Source organism: Eriocheir sinensis, chromosome 68, assembly GCF_024679095.1.
Source record: "Eriocheir sinensis breed Jianghai 21 chromosome 68, ASM2467909v1, whole genome shotgun sequence".
Classification (NCBI taxonomy): domain Eukaryota; kingdom Metazoa; phylum Arthropoda; class Malacostraca; order Decapoda; family Varunidae; genus Eriocheir; species Eriocheir sinensis.
Genome location: NC_066576.1, coordinates 5,262,657 through 5,280,156, shown reverse-complemented (window position 1 = coordinate 5,280,156; position 17,500 = coordinate 5,262,657). Strand labels below are relative to the sequence as shown.

At 46.0% G+C, this 17,500-nt stretch overlaps 1 protein-coding gene and 1 long non-coding RNA gene across 52 annotated transcripts in view; one reads left to right on the top strand and one right to left on the bottom strand.

The window, feature by feature from the left end:
• Positions 1-1,006: 1,006 nt before the first annotated feature.
• On the bottom strand, positions 1,007-4,116 carry LOC126988210 (uncharacterized). Of its 3 annotated transcripts, XR_007741740.1 has the most exons (5): positions 3,501-4,116; positions 3,027-3,073; positions 2,933-2,979; positions 2,557-2,791; positions 1,007-2,368 (listed from the first exon to the last, which is right to left on the bottom strand). It is a non-coding gene; the product is annotated as an uncharacterized LOC126988210 (long non-coding RNA). The 3 variants fall into 3 exon arrangements; XR_007741738.1 differs by having other exon boundaries at positions 2,933-3,073; XR_007741739.1 differs by lacking the exon at positions 3,501-4,116 and adding an exon at positions 3,121-3,231 and having other exon boundaries at positions 2,933-3,073.
• Positions 4,117-4,505: 389 nt separating this feature from the next.
• The window catches only part of LOC126988202 (titin-like), a 208,925-nt gene continuing 195,930 nt past the window's right edge, over positions 4,506-17,500 (top strand). For all 49 annotated transcript variants that reach the window (XM_050846098.1, XM_050846118.1, XM_050846140.1 and 46 more), the window contains exon 1: positions 4,506-4,870. In XM_050846098.1, coding sequence (XP_050702055.1) covers positions 4,738-4,870 — 133 coding nt within the window. In that variant the 5' untranslated portion in view covers positions 4,506-4,737. The remainder of the gene's footprint in view (positions 4,871-17,500) is intronic.

Here is a 17,500-nt window from a genome sequence, read left to right as displayed (position 1 = left end):
AATCAGCTAAATAAATGAAAAAAAAAACAGGATAGGAAGAAAAAAAGAAAATATAATGTTAGCAAAAGAGAGAGAGAGAGAGAGAGAGAGAGAGAGAGAGAGAGAGAGAGAGAGAGAGAGAGAGAGAGAGAGAGAGAATAATCTGTGAAAATAGCAAGGAATGAAAAAAAAACGTGAACAGGAGGAAAAACATGACCAAAAGAACGAGAGAGAGAGAGAGAGAGAGAGAGAGAGAGAGAGAGAGAGAGAGAGAGCATATGACAGTCTTGCAAGTTAAAGGATGAGTATTGAAGCGATATATGGACAGCAATAGATTGATAGACTGAACGATAGATTATAGAAATAGACGCAAAATAATTAAATGTTCAAAATAAATAAGAAATACATAGACGGTTAATAAATCCTAATAAACTGTAATACTAATGAATGGAAAGATACCAAGTCATTTAAACACTAATTACAAGGGGCATTTACAGAATCAATTAACACCTGACACTCTGAATTAGGATTAAAGGCGTCAGCTGTATGGAAGGAAGGAAAGGAGAGGAGAGAAGGGATAGAGATGGAGGAGGAGAGAGGAAGAAGGAAATGTGGAAGGGAAGGAGGTGAAGGATATGGAAGGAGGAGAGAGGGAGAAGGAAATGTGGAAGGGAAGGAGGTGAAGGATATGGAAGGAGGAGAGAGGGAGAAGGAAATGTGGAAGGGAAGGAGGTGAAGGATATGGAAGGAGGAGAGAGGGAGAAGGCAATGTGGAAGGGAAGGAGGGAAAGGATATGGAAGGAGGAGAGAGGAAGAAGGAAATGTGGAAGGGAAGGAGGGAAAGGATATGGAAGGAGGAGAGAGGGAGAAGGAAATGTGGAAGGGGAAGGAGGGAAAGGATATGGAAGGAGGAGAGAGGAGAAAGGAAGAAGGAGGGAAGGAGGGGAGGGGAGGGGAGTGGAGGAGAGAGAGAGAGAGAGAGAGAGAGAGAGAGAGAGAGAGAGAGAGAGAGAGAGAGAGAGAGAGAGAGAGAGAGAGAGAGAGAGAGAGAGAGAGAGATGGTTTACGTAAAGAAAGACGAGACAAAAAAAAACATCAAGAAACAAAAGAAATACTGGGGAATAAAAAAATAAAACAATAAACAAAAATAAACAAAAAATAAAACCAGTAGAAGAAAAGAAGGAGTTAGTGATATTGCTAGAAGTGTGTTGGTCGTTCAATCTTTCTCAACTTCAGGAGTAATAATTGAAGAGCGTACGTCTGTGTGTGTGTGTGTGTGTGTGTGTGTGTGTGTGTGTGTGTGTGTGCTTTTATCAGCCTTGTTTTGGTTAAGCCTTTCGCTCTTTGATGCCAGAAAAGTAGAATTTATTTGCCAAAACTCTCACTTCTGATGGTAAGAGAATCGGGTAGGACACGTAGTAATGGGTTTAAACTGGATAAATTCAAATTCAACAGGGACATAGGCAAGAATTGGTTTACTAACAGAGTGGTGGATGAGTGGAACAGGCTAGGCAGTCATGTGGTGAGCGCCAATACGATAGTCACATTCACTGGATAAATTCAGATTCAACAGGGACATTGGCAGGAAAATCGTTTACTAACAGAGTGGTGGATGAGTGGAACAGGCTGGGCAGTCATGTGGTGAGCGCCAATACGATAGTCACATTCACTGGATAAATTCAGATTCAACAGGGACATAGGCAGGAAAATCGTTTACTAACAGAGTGGTAGATGAGTGGAACAGGCTGGGCAGTCATGTGGTGAGTGCCAATACAATAGCCACATTCACTGGATAAATTCAGATTCAACAGGGACATAGGCAGGAAAATCGTTTACTAACAGAGTGGTGGATGAGTGGAACAGGCTGGGCAGTCATGTGGTGAGTGCCAATACAATAGCCACATTCACTGGATAAATTCAGATTCAACAGGGACATAGGCAGGAAAATCGTTTACTAACAGAGTGGTGGATGAGTGGAACAGGCTGGGCAGTCATGTGGTGAGCGCCAATACGATAGCCACATTCAAAATTAGATTAGATAAATTCATGGACAGTGATATTAGGTGGGGTTAGGTTCACAGGAGTGGTGGATGCGTCTGTGTGTGTTTATGTGTTTTTATGAGCCTAGTTTTGGTTTAGCCTCTCGCTCTTTGATGCCAGAGGTGGAAGCGAAAGGAAGAATTTATTTGCCAAAACACACTAAGTTAATTATTTCCTGCGTGACAAAGTGAAGGCACAGGTGTGAAGAGTGTCGTAAAACGCTTCTCTTTGTGCTTCAAGCCATCGCCCGCAGACTCTTGTGGTGCTGTTGTGCGATTGACGTTTGTGCTGCTTACTGTTGACAGAAGGACAGTGTAGATTGTTTTCCCGTTGTGCCTCGATCCTTTACCTGAAGAGTACTGTTGAAGCGTTCCCCGTTGTGTCTCAAGCCATTACCTGAAGAGTACTGTTGAAGCGTTCCCCGTTGTGCCCCAAGCCATTACCTGAAGAGTACTGTTGCAGCGTTCCCCGTTGTGCCCCAAGCCATTACCTGAAGAGTACTGTTGCAGCGTTCCCCGTTGTGCCTCGATCCATTACCTGAAGAGTACCGTTGAAGCGTTCCCCGTTGTGCCTCGATCCATTACCTGAAGAGTACTGTTGAAGCGTTCCCCGTTGTGCCTCGATCCATTACCTGAAGAGTACTGTTGAAGCGTTCCCCGTTGTGCCTCGATCCATTACCTGAAGAGTACTGTTGAAGCGTTCCCCGTTGTGCCTCGATCCATTACCTGAAGAGTACCGTTGAAGCGTTCCCCGTTGTGCCTCGATCCATTACCTGAAGAGTACCGTTGAAGCGTTCCCCGTTGTGTTTTGATCCATTACCTGAAGAGTACCGTTGAAGCGTTCCCCGTTGTGTTTTGATCCATTACCTGAAGAGTACTGTTGAAGCGTTCCCCGTTGTGTCTTGATCCATTACCTGAAGAGTACTGTTGAAGCGTTCCCCGTTGTGCCTCGATCCATTACCTGAAGAGTACTGTTGAAGCGTTCCCCGTTGTGTCTCGATCCATTACCTGAAGAGTACTGTTGAAGCGTTCCCCGTTGTGCCTCGATCCATTACCTGAAGAGTACTGTTGAAGCGTTCCCTGTTGTGCCTCGATCCATTACCTGAAGAGTACTGTTGAAGCGTTCCCCGTTGTGCCTCGATCCATTACCTGAAGAGTACCGTTGAAGCGTTCCCCGTTGTGCCTCAAGCCATTACCTGAAGAGTACTGTTGCAGCGTTCCCCGTTGTGCCTTGATCCATTACCTGAAGAGTACCGTTGAAGCGTTCCCCGTTGTGCCTCAAGCCATTAACCTGAAGAGTACTGTTGCAGCGTTCCCCGTTGTGCCTCAAGCCATTAACCTGAAGAGTACTGTTGCAGCGTTCCCCGTTGTGCCTCAAGCCATTAACCTGAAGAGTACCGTTGAAGCGTTCCCCGTTGTGCCTCAAGCCATTAACCTGAAGAGTACTGTTGCAGCGTTCCCCGTTGTGCCTTGATCCATTACCTGAAGAGTACTGTTGCAGCGTTCCCCGTTGTGCCTCAAGCCATTAACCTGAAGGCCATTGTTGCAGCGCCTTCCCGTTGTGTCTCAAGCCATTTGCCAGCAGACTATTGACAACGTGAGGGCGGGGAAGGCAAGGGAAGAGAGCGCTGTGTTTGCCTCTCCATTTCCTGCTATTGCCAGTGAAATATTGTTGAAGCGTGAAAATAATCTTCAGCCTCTGTCTTTGTGTGTCTGCAGCCCCTGCCAGCAGACTATTGACAAACGCAGGGGTGAGGAGCAGGAAGGGGGCGGTAGGGGGCGGAAGACACCCCTGCGCGGCTGATGGCAAGGAGCTATAAGGCGAGGGGGTGCGATGCGTCGAAGGGAATGTCCTCAGGAGGGTCAGAGGTCATTAGAGATTGGCCACATGAGTTCCTTCGTCTCTATACGCTGAAGGACGGAAGGATATGCTTTTTTTGGAATACATAGGAATACATAGGATAGGGTTCTTTTCCGCCTCGTCCTCCTCCTCCTCCTCCTTCTGGTCACGTGAGATCCTTCGCTCCTACACTTGCTGAAGGATTACAGGATATGGTTATTTGGTGGTTCTTTTTCCCCTCCTCCTCCTCCTCCTCCTCCTCCTTCTGGTAACATGGGATCCTTCGTGCTTACCTGAAGACATGGAAGGACCTGCTCGTTCGGCGTCTCCTCCTCCTCCTCCTCCTCCTCCTCCTCCCCTCTTCGGCCGGACGGAAGGACTTACCTGTTCGGCGTCGCCTTTTCCTCCTCCTCCTCCTTCTGGTCACGTGAGATCCTTCGCTCCTATGCTTCGAGGGATGGAAGGACTTGCTCGTTCGGGGTTTCTTCCTCCTTCCCTCCCCCCCTCCCCCCCTCGTGCCCACCTCACGGCGCTGGTCCTGCGGCTGGTGGTTGCGGCGCCCCCCGTGACGTCATGGCTAAAAGCGTCCCCGGGGAGCCGAGGGGCGCCGAGCCGAGCCGAGCGGCGGCCAAGCAGGGGGCCCGCGGGCTGTGCTCACCATTTCGCCCCGACGACTTCGGAGGCGAGGGTGTGCTAAATGGGGCTGCCTGACTCACTGGCCGCAAGCATATTATAAACCTCCCGCTGTATTATGCTCGCAGCCCAGTAGTCAGTGGCGCTCAGCGAATATTCACGACCCGGTCTTGACTCTGCCGTGTGGTGTCCATTGGTGCTAAACCCGTGTGTCCTTTGTGTTAACGTCCGACCACCACCGCCGTCATGTCGCAGCAGCAGCAACAGCAGCAAGTGGTGAGGCAAAGCACCTCGACGCAGCAGACCAGCAGCAGCGTCTCCCAGCAGCAGTCGACGGTGCAGCAGCAAAGCCAGATGCAGACCCGCGTCGTGCGCCAAGGTAGGATTCTGAGACCCCTTGCTTGCACGCCGCCGCTCGGGTCTCGCTAGTAGGAGGCTGTAGGGGTAGGCACAGGGCTGGCCAAGGTAGGAAGCTGAGACCCCTTGCTTGCACGCCGCCGCTCGGGTCTCGCTAGTAGGAGGCTGTAGGGGTAGGCACAGGGCTGGCCAAGGTAGGAAGCTGAGACCCCTTGCTTTCACGCCGCCGCTCGGGTCTCGCTAGTTAGGAGGCTGTAGGGGTAGGCACAGGGCCGGGCAAGGTAGGAAGCTGGGTCGCCTTGCTTTCCTCACGCTCTGCCGGTCAGGTCGCGCTAGAGCCGGGGATGGGACGCCGCTGGGGAAGGCTCGGGGCAGGGTGGGACGGGGTTGAAGTGGGGTGGGGCAGGTAGAGGGCGCCGACAAGTGTATTTGGAAGGTTATGAGCCGGGGAAAGAGGGAGGGAACGAGGGCGATGAAGGGACGGGAATGGAGATGCAGGAATGAACAAGGAAGGAGAGGAAGAGGGAGAGAAGAGGAAACAGGAGGAGGAAGATAATGAAGATGTAGAATTAACAAGAACAGAAGAGGATGGCGGAGGAGGAAGAAGTAAAAAAGGAAAGGAAGGGAGAGAGAAGGAAACAGGAGGAAAGAATAAAGAAGTGGAGGAAGAAGGAAGGGAAGGAAAGGAAGAAGTGAGGACAGGGGAGGAAGAGGAGGAGGAGGAAGAGGAAGAGGAGAAAGAATAGAAATAAGGAGGTGGAGAAAAACAAGAAGAACCATGGAGGAGGAAAATTGAGAGATGGATGGAGAGGAAAATGGAAGAGAAGAAACGAGTGGAATAGTGGAAGAAGGGGAATGTGGAGTCGGGGAGGAGAGGAAGGAAAGTGGAGGAAAGAAAAAACAAGGTGGAGGAAGAGTGGAAGAATGGAAGAAGGGGAAATGTGGAGTCGGGGAGGAGAGGAAGGAAAGTGGAGGAAAGAAAAAACAAGGTGGAGGAAGAGTGGAAGAAGGGAAGAAGGGGAAATGTGGAGTCGGGGAGGAGAGGAAGGAAAGTGGAGGAAAGGAGAAACAAGGTGGAGGAAGAGTGGAAGAATGGAAGAAGGGGAAATGTGGAGTCGTGGAGGAGAGGAAGGAAAGTGGAGGAAAGGAGAAACAGGGAGTAAGGTGGAGGAAGGGAGGAAGTGGAGTCAGGCAGCCCTTCCCTTCAACTCCCTTACACCCTTTAAATGCAGTGAAGGGGAGATTAGTCGCCCTTAGACCATTAGAAATCATCCCTTCCCTTCCTCCCCTTCTTTCTCCCGTTCCGGCTGTTTTTCCTCCCCTTTCTTCTCCCCCCTCTTCTATTCTCCCTTTCTCTCTCTCTCCCTCTCATCTTTCTCTCCCCTAACTTTCCCTTCCCATTCCTTCCTTTCCCTCTCCTCTCTTTCTCCCTTTCCCTCCCATCTTTTCCTCCCCTAACCTTTCCTTCCCATCCTTTCCTTTCCTCTCCCCTCCCTCTCCTATTCTCCCTCTCCCTCTCATCTTTCTCTCCCCTAACCTCTCCTTTTCTCTCCTCTCCCTATCTTATTCTCCCTCTCTCTCCCCTAACCATCCCTTCCCATCTCTTCCTTTTCTTCTTCTCTCCTACTCTCTCTCTCCTCCATCTCTCCCTCCCCACGTTTCCTCCCTATCTTTCTCTCCCCTCATCCGGCGGTTTTTCCCTCCTTCTCCCCCTTCTCTCCCTCTCCTTTCCTAGCCATCCTCTCCTTCCCATCCTTCTCTCTCCCCTTCCCTCCCTCTTCTCTCCCTCCCCATACATCAGAAAACATCCTTAAGCATCCTTCTCTTCCTCCCCATCCTCCCCATTCTCTCACACCCGGTTGGCCTTCCTTCCTCCCCCTCCACTCCCCCCCCCCCACCCCCCCACCCCTCCGGCACGTGCCCAAAATACCCCGGGCCCTCTCGCGACGCCCCGCACCCCGCGCCCCGCACCTCGCCTGTATCGGATGTCTCCCCGACGCTAAAGGAAAGGCTGACGAGAAGGAGACAGGAATCTTTCGCGTTGGGGTTGATGTTGGGGTTGTTATTATTACATGTGTGTGTGTGTGTGTGTGTGTGTGTGTGTGGTTTGTTTTCTTCTCCTTTATTAATTTTGATGTCCTCTCGAGGCTCGGTAGAAACATTAGGAGACAGGATTCTTTCGCGTTGGGACTGGAGTTATGACCGTGTGTGTGTGTGTGTGTGTGTGTGTGTGTGTGTCGAGGTTTGATTTCAGGGTTTATTTTCTCTTCCATTTTCAAGTTACTGTTCGGTAAAAAAAAAAAAAAAAACCGTCTCCAACCTTAAAGTCTAAACAGTTCTCTATCGTCTTCCTCCACTAACTTGTCTTCCTTTTTCCTCCCTCTCTTCCCTCTCCTCTCCTCTCTCTCTCCCTTTTCCTCACGTCCTTGAAAACAACAAATAATGAAGGGGGAAGTAAGGAGAGGGAAGGATAATGATGGAGAGAACGGAGGAAGAAAAGGAGGAAGGGAGGAAATTGTTAGTGAGGGAGTGAAGGAGAAATTAAGAGAGAGAGAGAGAGAGAGAGAGAGAGAGAGAGAGAGAGAGAGAGAGAGAGAGAGAGAGAGAGAGAGAGAGAGAGAGAGAGAGAGGAATGTAAGCAAAGGGATGAGAATGGAATGAATGGATATGATTGGTGTGTGTGTGTGTGTGTGTGTGTGTGTGTGTGTGTGTGTGTGTGTGATTTAGTAATACATCACTTCTCTCTTTGTATTTTCTCTTTTTCTCTTCTCTTTCTTTCTCTGTCTCTTATTTCTCTTCCCCTTCTTTTTCTCTGCACATTCTTTTTTCTCTTCAAATTTATCGTCTATCAATATCTGGTTGTATTATTATTATTATTATTATTATTATTATTATTATTATTATTATTATTGTTCCTCTTGTTCTTGTTTTCTTCTTTTATCTTCAAACTCATTCTCTGTCAATATCTGGTTGTCTAATTTTTACCTGTTCTTCTTGTTCTTGTTCTTGTTCTTCTTGGTGTTTTCTCCTTCTCTTCCCTTGATTCCCGTGTTTTAATGGTCTATCAAATCTAACTTGACTTTTATTGCGTACTTTAAATGTCAAATATAAAATGTCCTACCCGCTCGTAAAGTCACAAAGGTTCCCACGAGGGCAGTGAAGGGTAGCAATGAGCCTTGTACCGTTAAGAGGTGGACATTTCAGTGTACTTTAATTTATTTACATGATGTTAGCGACGGGTGAACATGTCTATTTGTTAGGTTATATTTATTTCGCAAAGTTTGTTTTTCTCTATATTATTGTTTATTTTATTTAGCGGATTTTTACACAGAGGAATTTCGTTTTGTTTTAATTATTGGTTTTTATTTTACAGATTCTTACTAACTTGGGTGATAGTTTTGTGTATTTTTTATCGTGTTTATTTAGATGATTTATTTACTTGTACAATGGGCGATAGTATTGTCTGTTTATTATTGTTTTTATTTATTTCTTATTTACTTCGTGTTCCCCCTTCGATGCGGTGACCCTCGTATTGTGGAAATGCAGTCAGTCAGTCGGTTAGTCAGTCAGTCAATGTAGTCAGTCAGTCAGATACTTACTCACATCTGATCACCCATTCATTCATTCAGTCAGTCAGTCATTCATTGTCAGTCATTCAGTCAGTGTGTCATCCAGTCAGTCAGTCAGTCAGTCATACCTAGACACATATAACACCCAGTCATCCATTCCTTGCTTCCTTCCTTTCTTTCTTCCTTCTTTCCTTCCTTTCTTTCTTTCTTTCTTTCCTTCCTTCCTTCCTTCCTTCAGTCAGTCAGTCAGTCAGTCAATTGTTTGGTCATGTGTATTGCCAGACACACACACACACACACACACACACACACACACACACACACACACACACACACACACACACACACACACACACACATTCCTCCTTGCTTTCTTCCCACGGTTATTTCAAGCAATTCCGACCCTCTATACTTGAACCTATTATTATGGTGGGCTGTGGCGCGCGTCTGCTAATGATATTGATAGTAGTAGTAGTAGTAGTAGTAGTAGTAGTAGTAGTAGTAGTAGTAGTAGTAGTTGTTGTTGTTGTTGTTGTTGTTGTTGTTTCCCTCTATAAATCGAGTCTGTTTTCCTCTTTCCTTTTAATATACAAAATTGGGTACAGTTACATTATTAAACATGTTGGTCTTTTCTTGTTGTTTTGTTTTCTTGTCTTCGTCTCTGTGCTTGACTTTCTTCTTTCTTTTTTTCTCTCTTTCTTTCTTTCTTTCTTTATACTTATTTTAGCATCGATGTGAATATATACTGATAGACTTCCACGATGCGGATAAAGAGTACGTAATGCCAAAGCGAAGAAGGAGGAGGAGGAGGAGGAAGAGGAAGAGGAAGAGGAAGAGGAAGAGGAAGAGGAGGAAAAATCGTCAGAACAACCTTCGTATGTTTAACTTTCCGGGAGGGAGAGAGGAAGGGAGGGAAGACGGAAGGGAGGAGAGAGAGAAAGGGAGAGGAGAAGGGGACCAAGGGAGGTACGGAAGGGAGGGAAGAAAGGAAGGAAGGAGAGAGAGGTAGATAAGGAGGGAAGGAGGGAGGGAGGGAGGGAAGAAGGTAGAGAGGGAGGTAAAGAAGGAGAGAAGGAAGGAAGGAAAAAGAACCGAGGAAGGGAGGGACGGAAGGGAGGGAAGGAGGGAGGGAAGGAAGGAGGGAAGGAGGGAGGGAAGGAAGGAGGGAAGGAGGGAGGGAGAGAAAAACTGTGACACGACAAAAAATCATCTGGTAGGGAAAGGTTGACATGAGAGAGAGAGAGAGAGAGAGAGAGAGAGAGAGAGAGAGAGAGAGAGAGAGAGAGAGAGAGAGAGAGAGAGAGAGAGAGAGAGAGAGAGAGAGAGAGAGAGAGAGTCATAGGATTGAATGAAGTAGTGAAGGACGTATGGAGGAAAGGAAGGAAGGTAGGAAGGAAGGAAGGAAGGAAGGAAGGAAGAATGAGAGGGAAGGAAGGAAGAAAGGAAGGAAGAATGAGAGGGAGGAAGGAAGGAAGGGAGGAAGGAAGGAAGATATAATTAGACAGAAAAAGGAGAGGAAAGAAAGAAAACAACAGGAGGAGGAAAAAAGGAGGTAGAAGACAGAGAAGGAAGAGAAGAAAAAAAAAGAAGAAAAGAAAAAAAAGAAGTTGAAAAAAATAAGAAAATTGAATAAAATGGAAAAACAAAGACAAAAAAAAAAAAGAATAAAGGAAAAAAAAGTTCACCACCACCACCACCACCTTCACCACCACCACCACCACCTTCACCACCAGTGCCAGCGGAGTCGCCAGGCACTCAAATAGATATACAGGTGTTTGGGGTGCCAGCCGTCCCATGACCCTGCGTGTGTGTGTGTGTGTGTGTGTGTGTGTGTGTGTGTGTGTGTGTGTGTGTGTGTGTGTGTGAGGAGGAGGAGGAGGAGGAGGATGAAAAGAAGGAAGGAAGAAAGGGAAGAACGAAGAAGAGGTTGAAAAAGAGAAAATAAAAAGGAAAATGGAAAGGAGGAGGAGGAGGAGGAGGAGGAAGAGAAGGAGGAGGAGGAGGAGAAGGAGGAGGAAGAGGAGGAGGAGGAAGAGGAAGAGCAGGAAAAAAAGAACAAGAAAACGACAGTAAAGATGTTTAATAAAGAAGAAGGAAAATAAAGAAGAAGAAGAAGAAGAAGAAGAAGAAGAAGAAGAAGAAGAAGAGAACGAAAACAGTAACACTAATAAACATAATAGTCAAAGAGAGAGAGAGAGAGAGAGAGAGAGAGAGAGAGAGAGAGAGAGAGAGAGAGAGAGAGATAGAGAGAGAGAGTATTGCAACAGTGAAAGTGAAACGGAAATTTGAAACCGGGAAGGAAAAAAAAAACAATACGCTGAACGCCAACGAGAGAGAGAGAGAGAGAGAGAGAGAGAGAGAGAGAGAGAAAGGTGGGGGGGATAGTCTTGACCCTGAGCCAGTACTGTGAGGAGGACTGTCACTCACTCACTCTCTCTCTCTCCACCACCACCACCACCACCACCACCATCACCACCACCATCACCATCACCACCATCACCACCACTACGACCTTCACGACAGCCTTCAGCTTCACCACCACTGTCACCACCACCACCACCACCACCACCACCAAGGATGATAATTTGGTACTTAATCATTCTCAGGTAGATACATAATTTTTTTTTTCTTCACTAAGTAAATAAAAAAAAAGAATCCTCAAATATATGACATAGATACAGGTGCAATTAGAGGAGGAGGAGGAGGAGGAGGAGGAGGACCCTTTCAACCCTATCCTCCTCCTCCTTCTCCTTCTCCTTTCCCATCTTTCCTTCCCTTTTCTACATTTCCTCTCAATCCCTTCTTTTCTCCCTTCTTTCCCAGCATCCTTCCTCTTCCTCCTCTTACACACACACACACACACACACACACACACACACACACACACACACACACACACACACACACAGAAAGACAGACAGACAGTTGACAGTTATTTCTATAGACAGTTTCATATACTAAATTGCCTCATAATAGAGAGGGTGGAGGAGGAGGAGGAGGAGGAGGAGGAGGAGAGGGGCGTTTTTGTCATTGGAGAAGACCGGGTAAAGGATACTGTGTGTGTGTGTGTGTGTGTGTGTGTGTGTGTGTGTGTGTGTTAATTAGGGGGAGACTCACTCATACAAAATCGGAAATACGTCTTTTTAGTTTCCTTTTCAAATTATATTCCCCATCAATATATATTTTTTTTCAGTAACATCAGTGTAGATATTTTTCCCTCAGTTTCAATCTTTGTGTTTTCCTTTTCAAATTATATTCCTCTATCAATTTCTTTTTCAGTAACATCAGTGTAGATATTTTTCCTCATTTTCAATCTTTGTGTTTTCCATTTCAAATTATAATCCCCGTCAATTTCTTTTTCAGTAACATCAGTGTAGATATTTTTCCTCATTTTCAATCTTTGTGTTTTCCTTTTCAAATTATGTTCCCCGACAATTTCTTTTTCAGTAACATCAGTGTAGATATTTTTCCTCATTTTCAATATTTGTGTTTTCCTTTTCAAATTATATTCCCCGACAATTTCTTTTTCAGTAACATCAGTGTAGATATTTTTCCTCATTTTCAATCTTTGTGTTTTCCTTTTCAAATTATATTCCCCGTCAATTTCTAGTTCAGTAACATCAGTGTAGATATTTTTCCCTCAGTTTCAATCTTTGTGTTTTCCTTTTCAAATTATATTCCCTATCAATTTCTAGTTCAGTAACATCAGTGTAGATATTTTTCCCTCAGTTTCAATGTATAAACTTGCGAAATATTGGTCTCTTTAACATCTATCTGTCTATCTATCTATCCCTATTTGTAGGTATATCTTTTTTCGTGGATTATACACCTAAAAACACGTTAGCATCCCTAGGTGGACTGGGCTACCTTGAGACTTATATTTGGCAGGCACGGCTCATGATTGGTTGTTATCACTGTTGCTGAGGTGCTTATTTGTGGTTGTCATGCTGGTGGTGGTGGAGGAGGGGGAGGAGGAGAAGGAGGAGGAAACATGGAAATACAGGCAACAGAAATTCCACTGGGTCATTAAGAGGTTGCCCGCTCTGGTGGTTTAATCCGCTCGACAGTCACTTGGGGCCCGTTGAACAGATTAAAGCACTTCACTATTCAATTAACTCCTGACGCAACGAAATGACGGTTGATTCAATTTCTAAAGGAGTTGATGGTATTCGCATTTACTACTTCTGAGGGGAGATTGTTCCAGTGGCGGATGACTCGATTTGAAAAGAAACTCCCGCCAATATCTGTACTACACCGCTTTTCTTGAATAGGTAGACCGATATCTCTTGTTCTTGGGTCCATTTGCAACTCAAGAACGTGGAGTGATCGACGTTTAGTGAACTCCTTGAGGTACTTGATTTGTAAAGAAACTCCCGCCAATATCTGTACTACACCGCTTTGCTTGAATAGGTGGACCGATATCTCAAGTTCATGTGTCCATTTGCAACTCAAAGAACGTGGAGTGATCGACGTTTACTGAACTCCTTGAGGTGCTTGATTTGTAAAGAAACTCCCGCCAATATCTGTACTACACCGCTTTTCTTGAATAGGTAGACCGGTATCTCAAGTTCATGTGTCCATTTGTAACTCAAAGAACGTGGAGTGATCGACGTTTACTGAACTCATGATATACTTGAAGACCTGAATCATATCTCCTCGTTAACGTCTCCTTTCCACAACTCTCGTATATTTCCACAACTCTCTCCATCCAGTATCCGTGAAAACAGATATTATAACCAATGTGGACACGGTCTTCATTGAAATTAAAAATAAATCTCGTAAAACAGTAATTGGAGTATATATATATAAAACCATATCGATTGTCGCTTGAGTCATTCCTCTCACGGTTGAGCCCTGAAGGTTAGTGGGTAGTAATGACCGCACTAGAAAGGGTGGAACAGGTGTAGTGATTGTGATATGTGCTTGTGATGGTGATGGTCGTGGTGATGGTGAAGATAGCGGTGGTGATGGTGATGGGGTTACCTGTGAAGCCGTTGGGAAGGTCATGGGTGTGGTGGAGGAGAACAATGGACATATATCTCAGGAGGAGGAGGAGGAGGAGGAGGAGGAGGAGGAGGAGGAGGAGGAAAAAGGAGTACTGTTATATAGGAGCTGAGATCGGAGAATAGATTGAAAGATGAGTAAAGAAGGAGGAGGAGGAGGAGGAAAGGAGGAGGAGGAGGAGGAGGAGGAGGAAAAAGGGGTACTGTTATATAGGAGCTGAGATCGGAGAATAGATTGAAAGATGAGTAAAGAAGGAGGAGGAGGAGGAGGAAAGGAGGAGGAGGAGGAAAAAGGAGTACTGTTATGAGTAAAGAAGGAGGAGGAGGAGGAGGAGGAAAGGAGGAGGAGGAGGAGGAGGAGGAAAAAGGGGTACTGTTATATAGGAGCTGAGATCGGAGAATAGATTGAAAGATGAGTAAAGAAGGAGGAGGAGGAGGAGGAGGAGGAGGAGGAGGAGGAGGAGGAGGAAAAAGGGGTACTGTTATATAGGAGCTGAGATCGGAGAATAGATTGAAAGATGAGTAAAGAAGGAGGAGGAGGAGGAGGAAGAGGAGGAGGAGGAGCAATTTTCGTGTTAGGTTCTTCACGTTAGGCGATACAGCGTGCGGTCAGGCGCGGTTAGGGGCGGTCAGGGGGTAAACGGGGAGGAGGAGGAGGAGGAGGAGGAGGAGGATGCGGTTTAGTTTTAAGGAATATCTATTGTTCTCTGACTTGCTTTATTTTTTTTTTCTTCTTTTTTTCTACTTTTTTTTTCCCCTTACTGTAAAAAAAAAAAGATGAAAAAATAATTAAGAATCCTCAGAAATAAGTAAGATACGATTAGTTTTGAGAATTACGTATTTTCTCTCATTGTATGTTTATTTATTTGTTTTTATTTGTGTGTGTCTCACCTGCCGTAAAATAATGTATACAAAAAATCATTACAGAAACATTCCTATACATGATTAAGATTAGTATACATAAGCCTCGTCAAACTGCATCTAGGCTTATAAAATTATCTATGGAAAGGCCCCCCACTCCTACGAACGCCTTGTCAAATGTTTTTCTCACGTTCATTGGTATACAGAAGCTTCGTCAAACTACCACCAGGGACTTTAAACTACCCATGGAATGACTCACCACTCCTACGAAAGCCCTGTCAAATGTTTTTCTCACGTTCATTGGTTTACAGAAGCCTCGTCAAACTACCACCAGGGTCATAAAACTACCCATGGAAAAGCCCACGACAACACCTAAGAAAGCCTGTCAAATATGTATGCGTGGGCGCCAGAATGCTTAAGTATACGAACCAAATTTTAGTCCTGAGAAGCGAATCAACAGCTCCCTTGACTTCGGGTGATCCTTGAGGTAGCCTGTGTCTCCCTCTCTCTCTATGTGCAGCGAACTACCACCAGGGTCATAAAACAACACAAGGAAAAGCCCACGACAACACCTAAGAAAGCCTGTCAAATATGTATGCATGGGCGTCAAAATACTAAGAATACAAACCAAATTTTAGTCTCCTCGGGGTAGTCACTGTCTCCCCTTCAGTTATGTTCAGCCATGCGCCTCCTCACCTCTCTACTCTGTGCCTCCCCTCATGCAGTAGACCTCTCCCCTATAACCGCCCTTACCTTCCCTCCCTCACCCCTTCATCCCTCCCTCCCTTCCCTTCTCCCCTCGGCCGTATCATCCTCTAACCAGTCAGTCCGCCCTGGCTTTGGTTTTGTGAGGATGTCTGTGTGCTGTTGTTCTCCTCCGTCCCTCGCCTCCCCGCTAGTGCTTCTCCTGTGACTGTGGAGGGATGGAGGAGTGAGGGGAGTGAGGCCGCCGTGGTTGTGTGTGTGTGTGTGTGTGGAGTGACCGCGAGGAAGGGAAAGAGAGGGAGGGAAAAAAGTGATCTCGGTGGTGTTACTTACTGTGTGTGTGTGTGTGTGTGTGTGTGTGTGTGTCCCCTTGTCGTGTTGGTTAAGTGACGGCGAGGAAGGGAAAGAGAGCAGGAAACAGTGGCCCCGGTGGTGTGTGTGTGTCCTTGGTTATGCTGGCTATGTGACGGCGCGAGTAAGGGGAAAGAGAGGAGGAAAACTGGCCCTGGTGGTGTCTGAAGGGGCGTGTTGTGTTACTAAGTGGTGGTGGTGGTGGTGTGTGTCCCCTATGGCACGAGGAAGGGGAAAGGGTTGGTATTGTCAGAAGCTCCCACCCCGCACATCAACTATTTCCAGAGGCCAAAAAGTAGGTTAATCGAGTTCTAATAAGTGTTCCTTTAAGTTCACGGTACAGAAGAAGGCTCAGACTACCACCAGGGTCATAAAAGTACCCCTGGAAATGCCCACACCTCCTACGAAAGCCTTGTCAAATATGTGTTCCTTTAGGTTCACGGTACAGAAGAAGGCTCAGACTACCACCAGGGTCATAAAAGTACCCCTGGAAATGCCCACACCTCCTACGAAAGCCTTGTCAAATATGTGTTCCTTTAGGTTCACGGTACAGAAGAAGGCTCAGACTACCACCAGGGTCATAAAAGTACCCCTGGAAATGCCCACACCTCCTACGAAAGCCTTGTCAAATATGTGTTCCTTTAGGTTCACGGTACAGAAGAAGGCTCAGACTACCACCAGGGTCATAAAAGTACCCCTGGAAATGCCCTGAACTCCCACGAAAGACTAGTAAATTACGTGTTCTTGGGCGCAGAAATGTTTAAAAATATGGCCCAAGGAGGGAGGAAAAGAGGCCGTGGGTTGAGGTGCCGTGTTGTGTGAGTGGCGGCGATTTCAGAGTTTTCCTCCACGCCACGACTCATATATAGAGCCCTTGCGTCCCATTGGTCAACCTTTAATAATGTTGAAAGGTGAGGGTTTTTCATGTTTAGTATTCTTTTATTTGTGAAGAAGGGACGAAGCGGCGAGTAGGTCCCCCTGACTCGATATTTGAAGACACTTGGTGAGGTGGAATGAGACGAAGGAAAACTAACAGTGAATGAAAGACAAAAAAAAACAATATGTAAGAAGTAGAACAACAACAACAAAGACAAAAGTATAACCACAATTTTCAAAGGGCAGAAGACACCCAACATGCCTCTAGGACAACGATATTAAAGACACAATAAAAAAATAAAAGAAATATCGTGAATTTAACACAAACAGCCGAACCATTCTGGCCACGTAAAAAAAAAGTAAAAACTATATAAAGTAAAAGTAACAAAACCTGATACAAGAAACCTACATGAAAATGGCCGTTTAGCTTAGCGGCCTCCTTCAGTAGGGGCCCCGTGCGTGCCATGCCATGTCCCGCCGGAGTGGCTGCCGGGGGGCCTGACGGACGGGCGCCATGCCGGGGGAGGCGGGGGGCGGCAGGCTGACGCGGCCCCCCCACCCGCGCCCCCTCCCGGAGATACGCGTGGAGGAAGAGGAGGACGAAGCCGAGGCATTATGGGAGCACTGTGAGTGGAGGGACTTTGTAATGATGATGATGATGATGATGATGGTAGTAGCAGTAGTAGTAGTAGTAGTAGTAGTAGTAGTAGTAGTAGTAGTAGTAATAATTTATAATGGGAGTACGTATTCATTCTCGCTAATAGTATTCATGTCATGCTAAATAAACACACACACACACACACACACACACACACACACACACACACACACACACACACACACACACACACACACACACACACACACACACACACACGAATTCGACGATGGTGGAAAATAATCAATAAGTTATCGTTGATTTTTAGTCTAGTAATATAACCGACAATTATGATAAGAATGACCTTAGAGAACAATTATGTATATATACTTATTTACGTACGACTTATAGGGGGATGTTTTCATAGGAGAGGAGTGGGCGTCTTCGTAACCTTAATATAACAGGACATTGATTCATTTTTTTCCTGAGCCACATACAATTATAGATACGAGACTCCTACGTATTTAAGAGGTAATGGACGAAAGAGTGGTTAAGTAAGTGCTGGTAATGGGTCTAGAAGCAGTAATGGATGTCTGGAGAGTGAGGAGAATGAGAATAAGGAGGTGGAGGAGAGACAGAACACAAAGAAAAACACAAAGGAAGAACAAACAACAGCAGACCTGATAGCC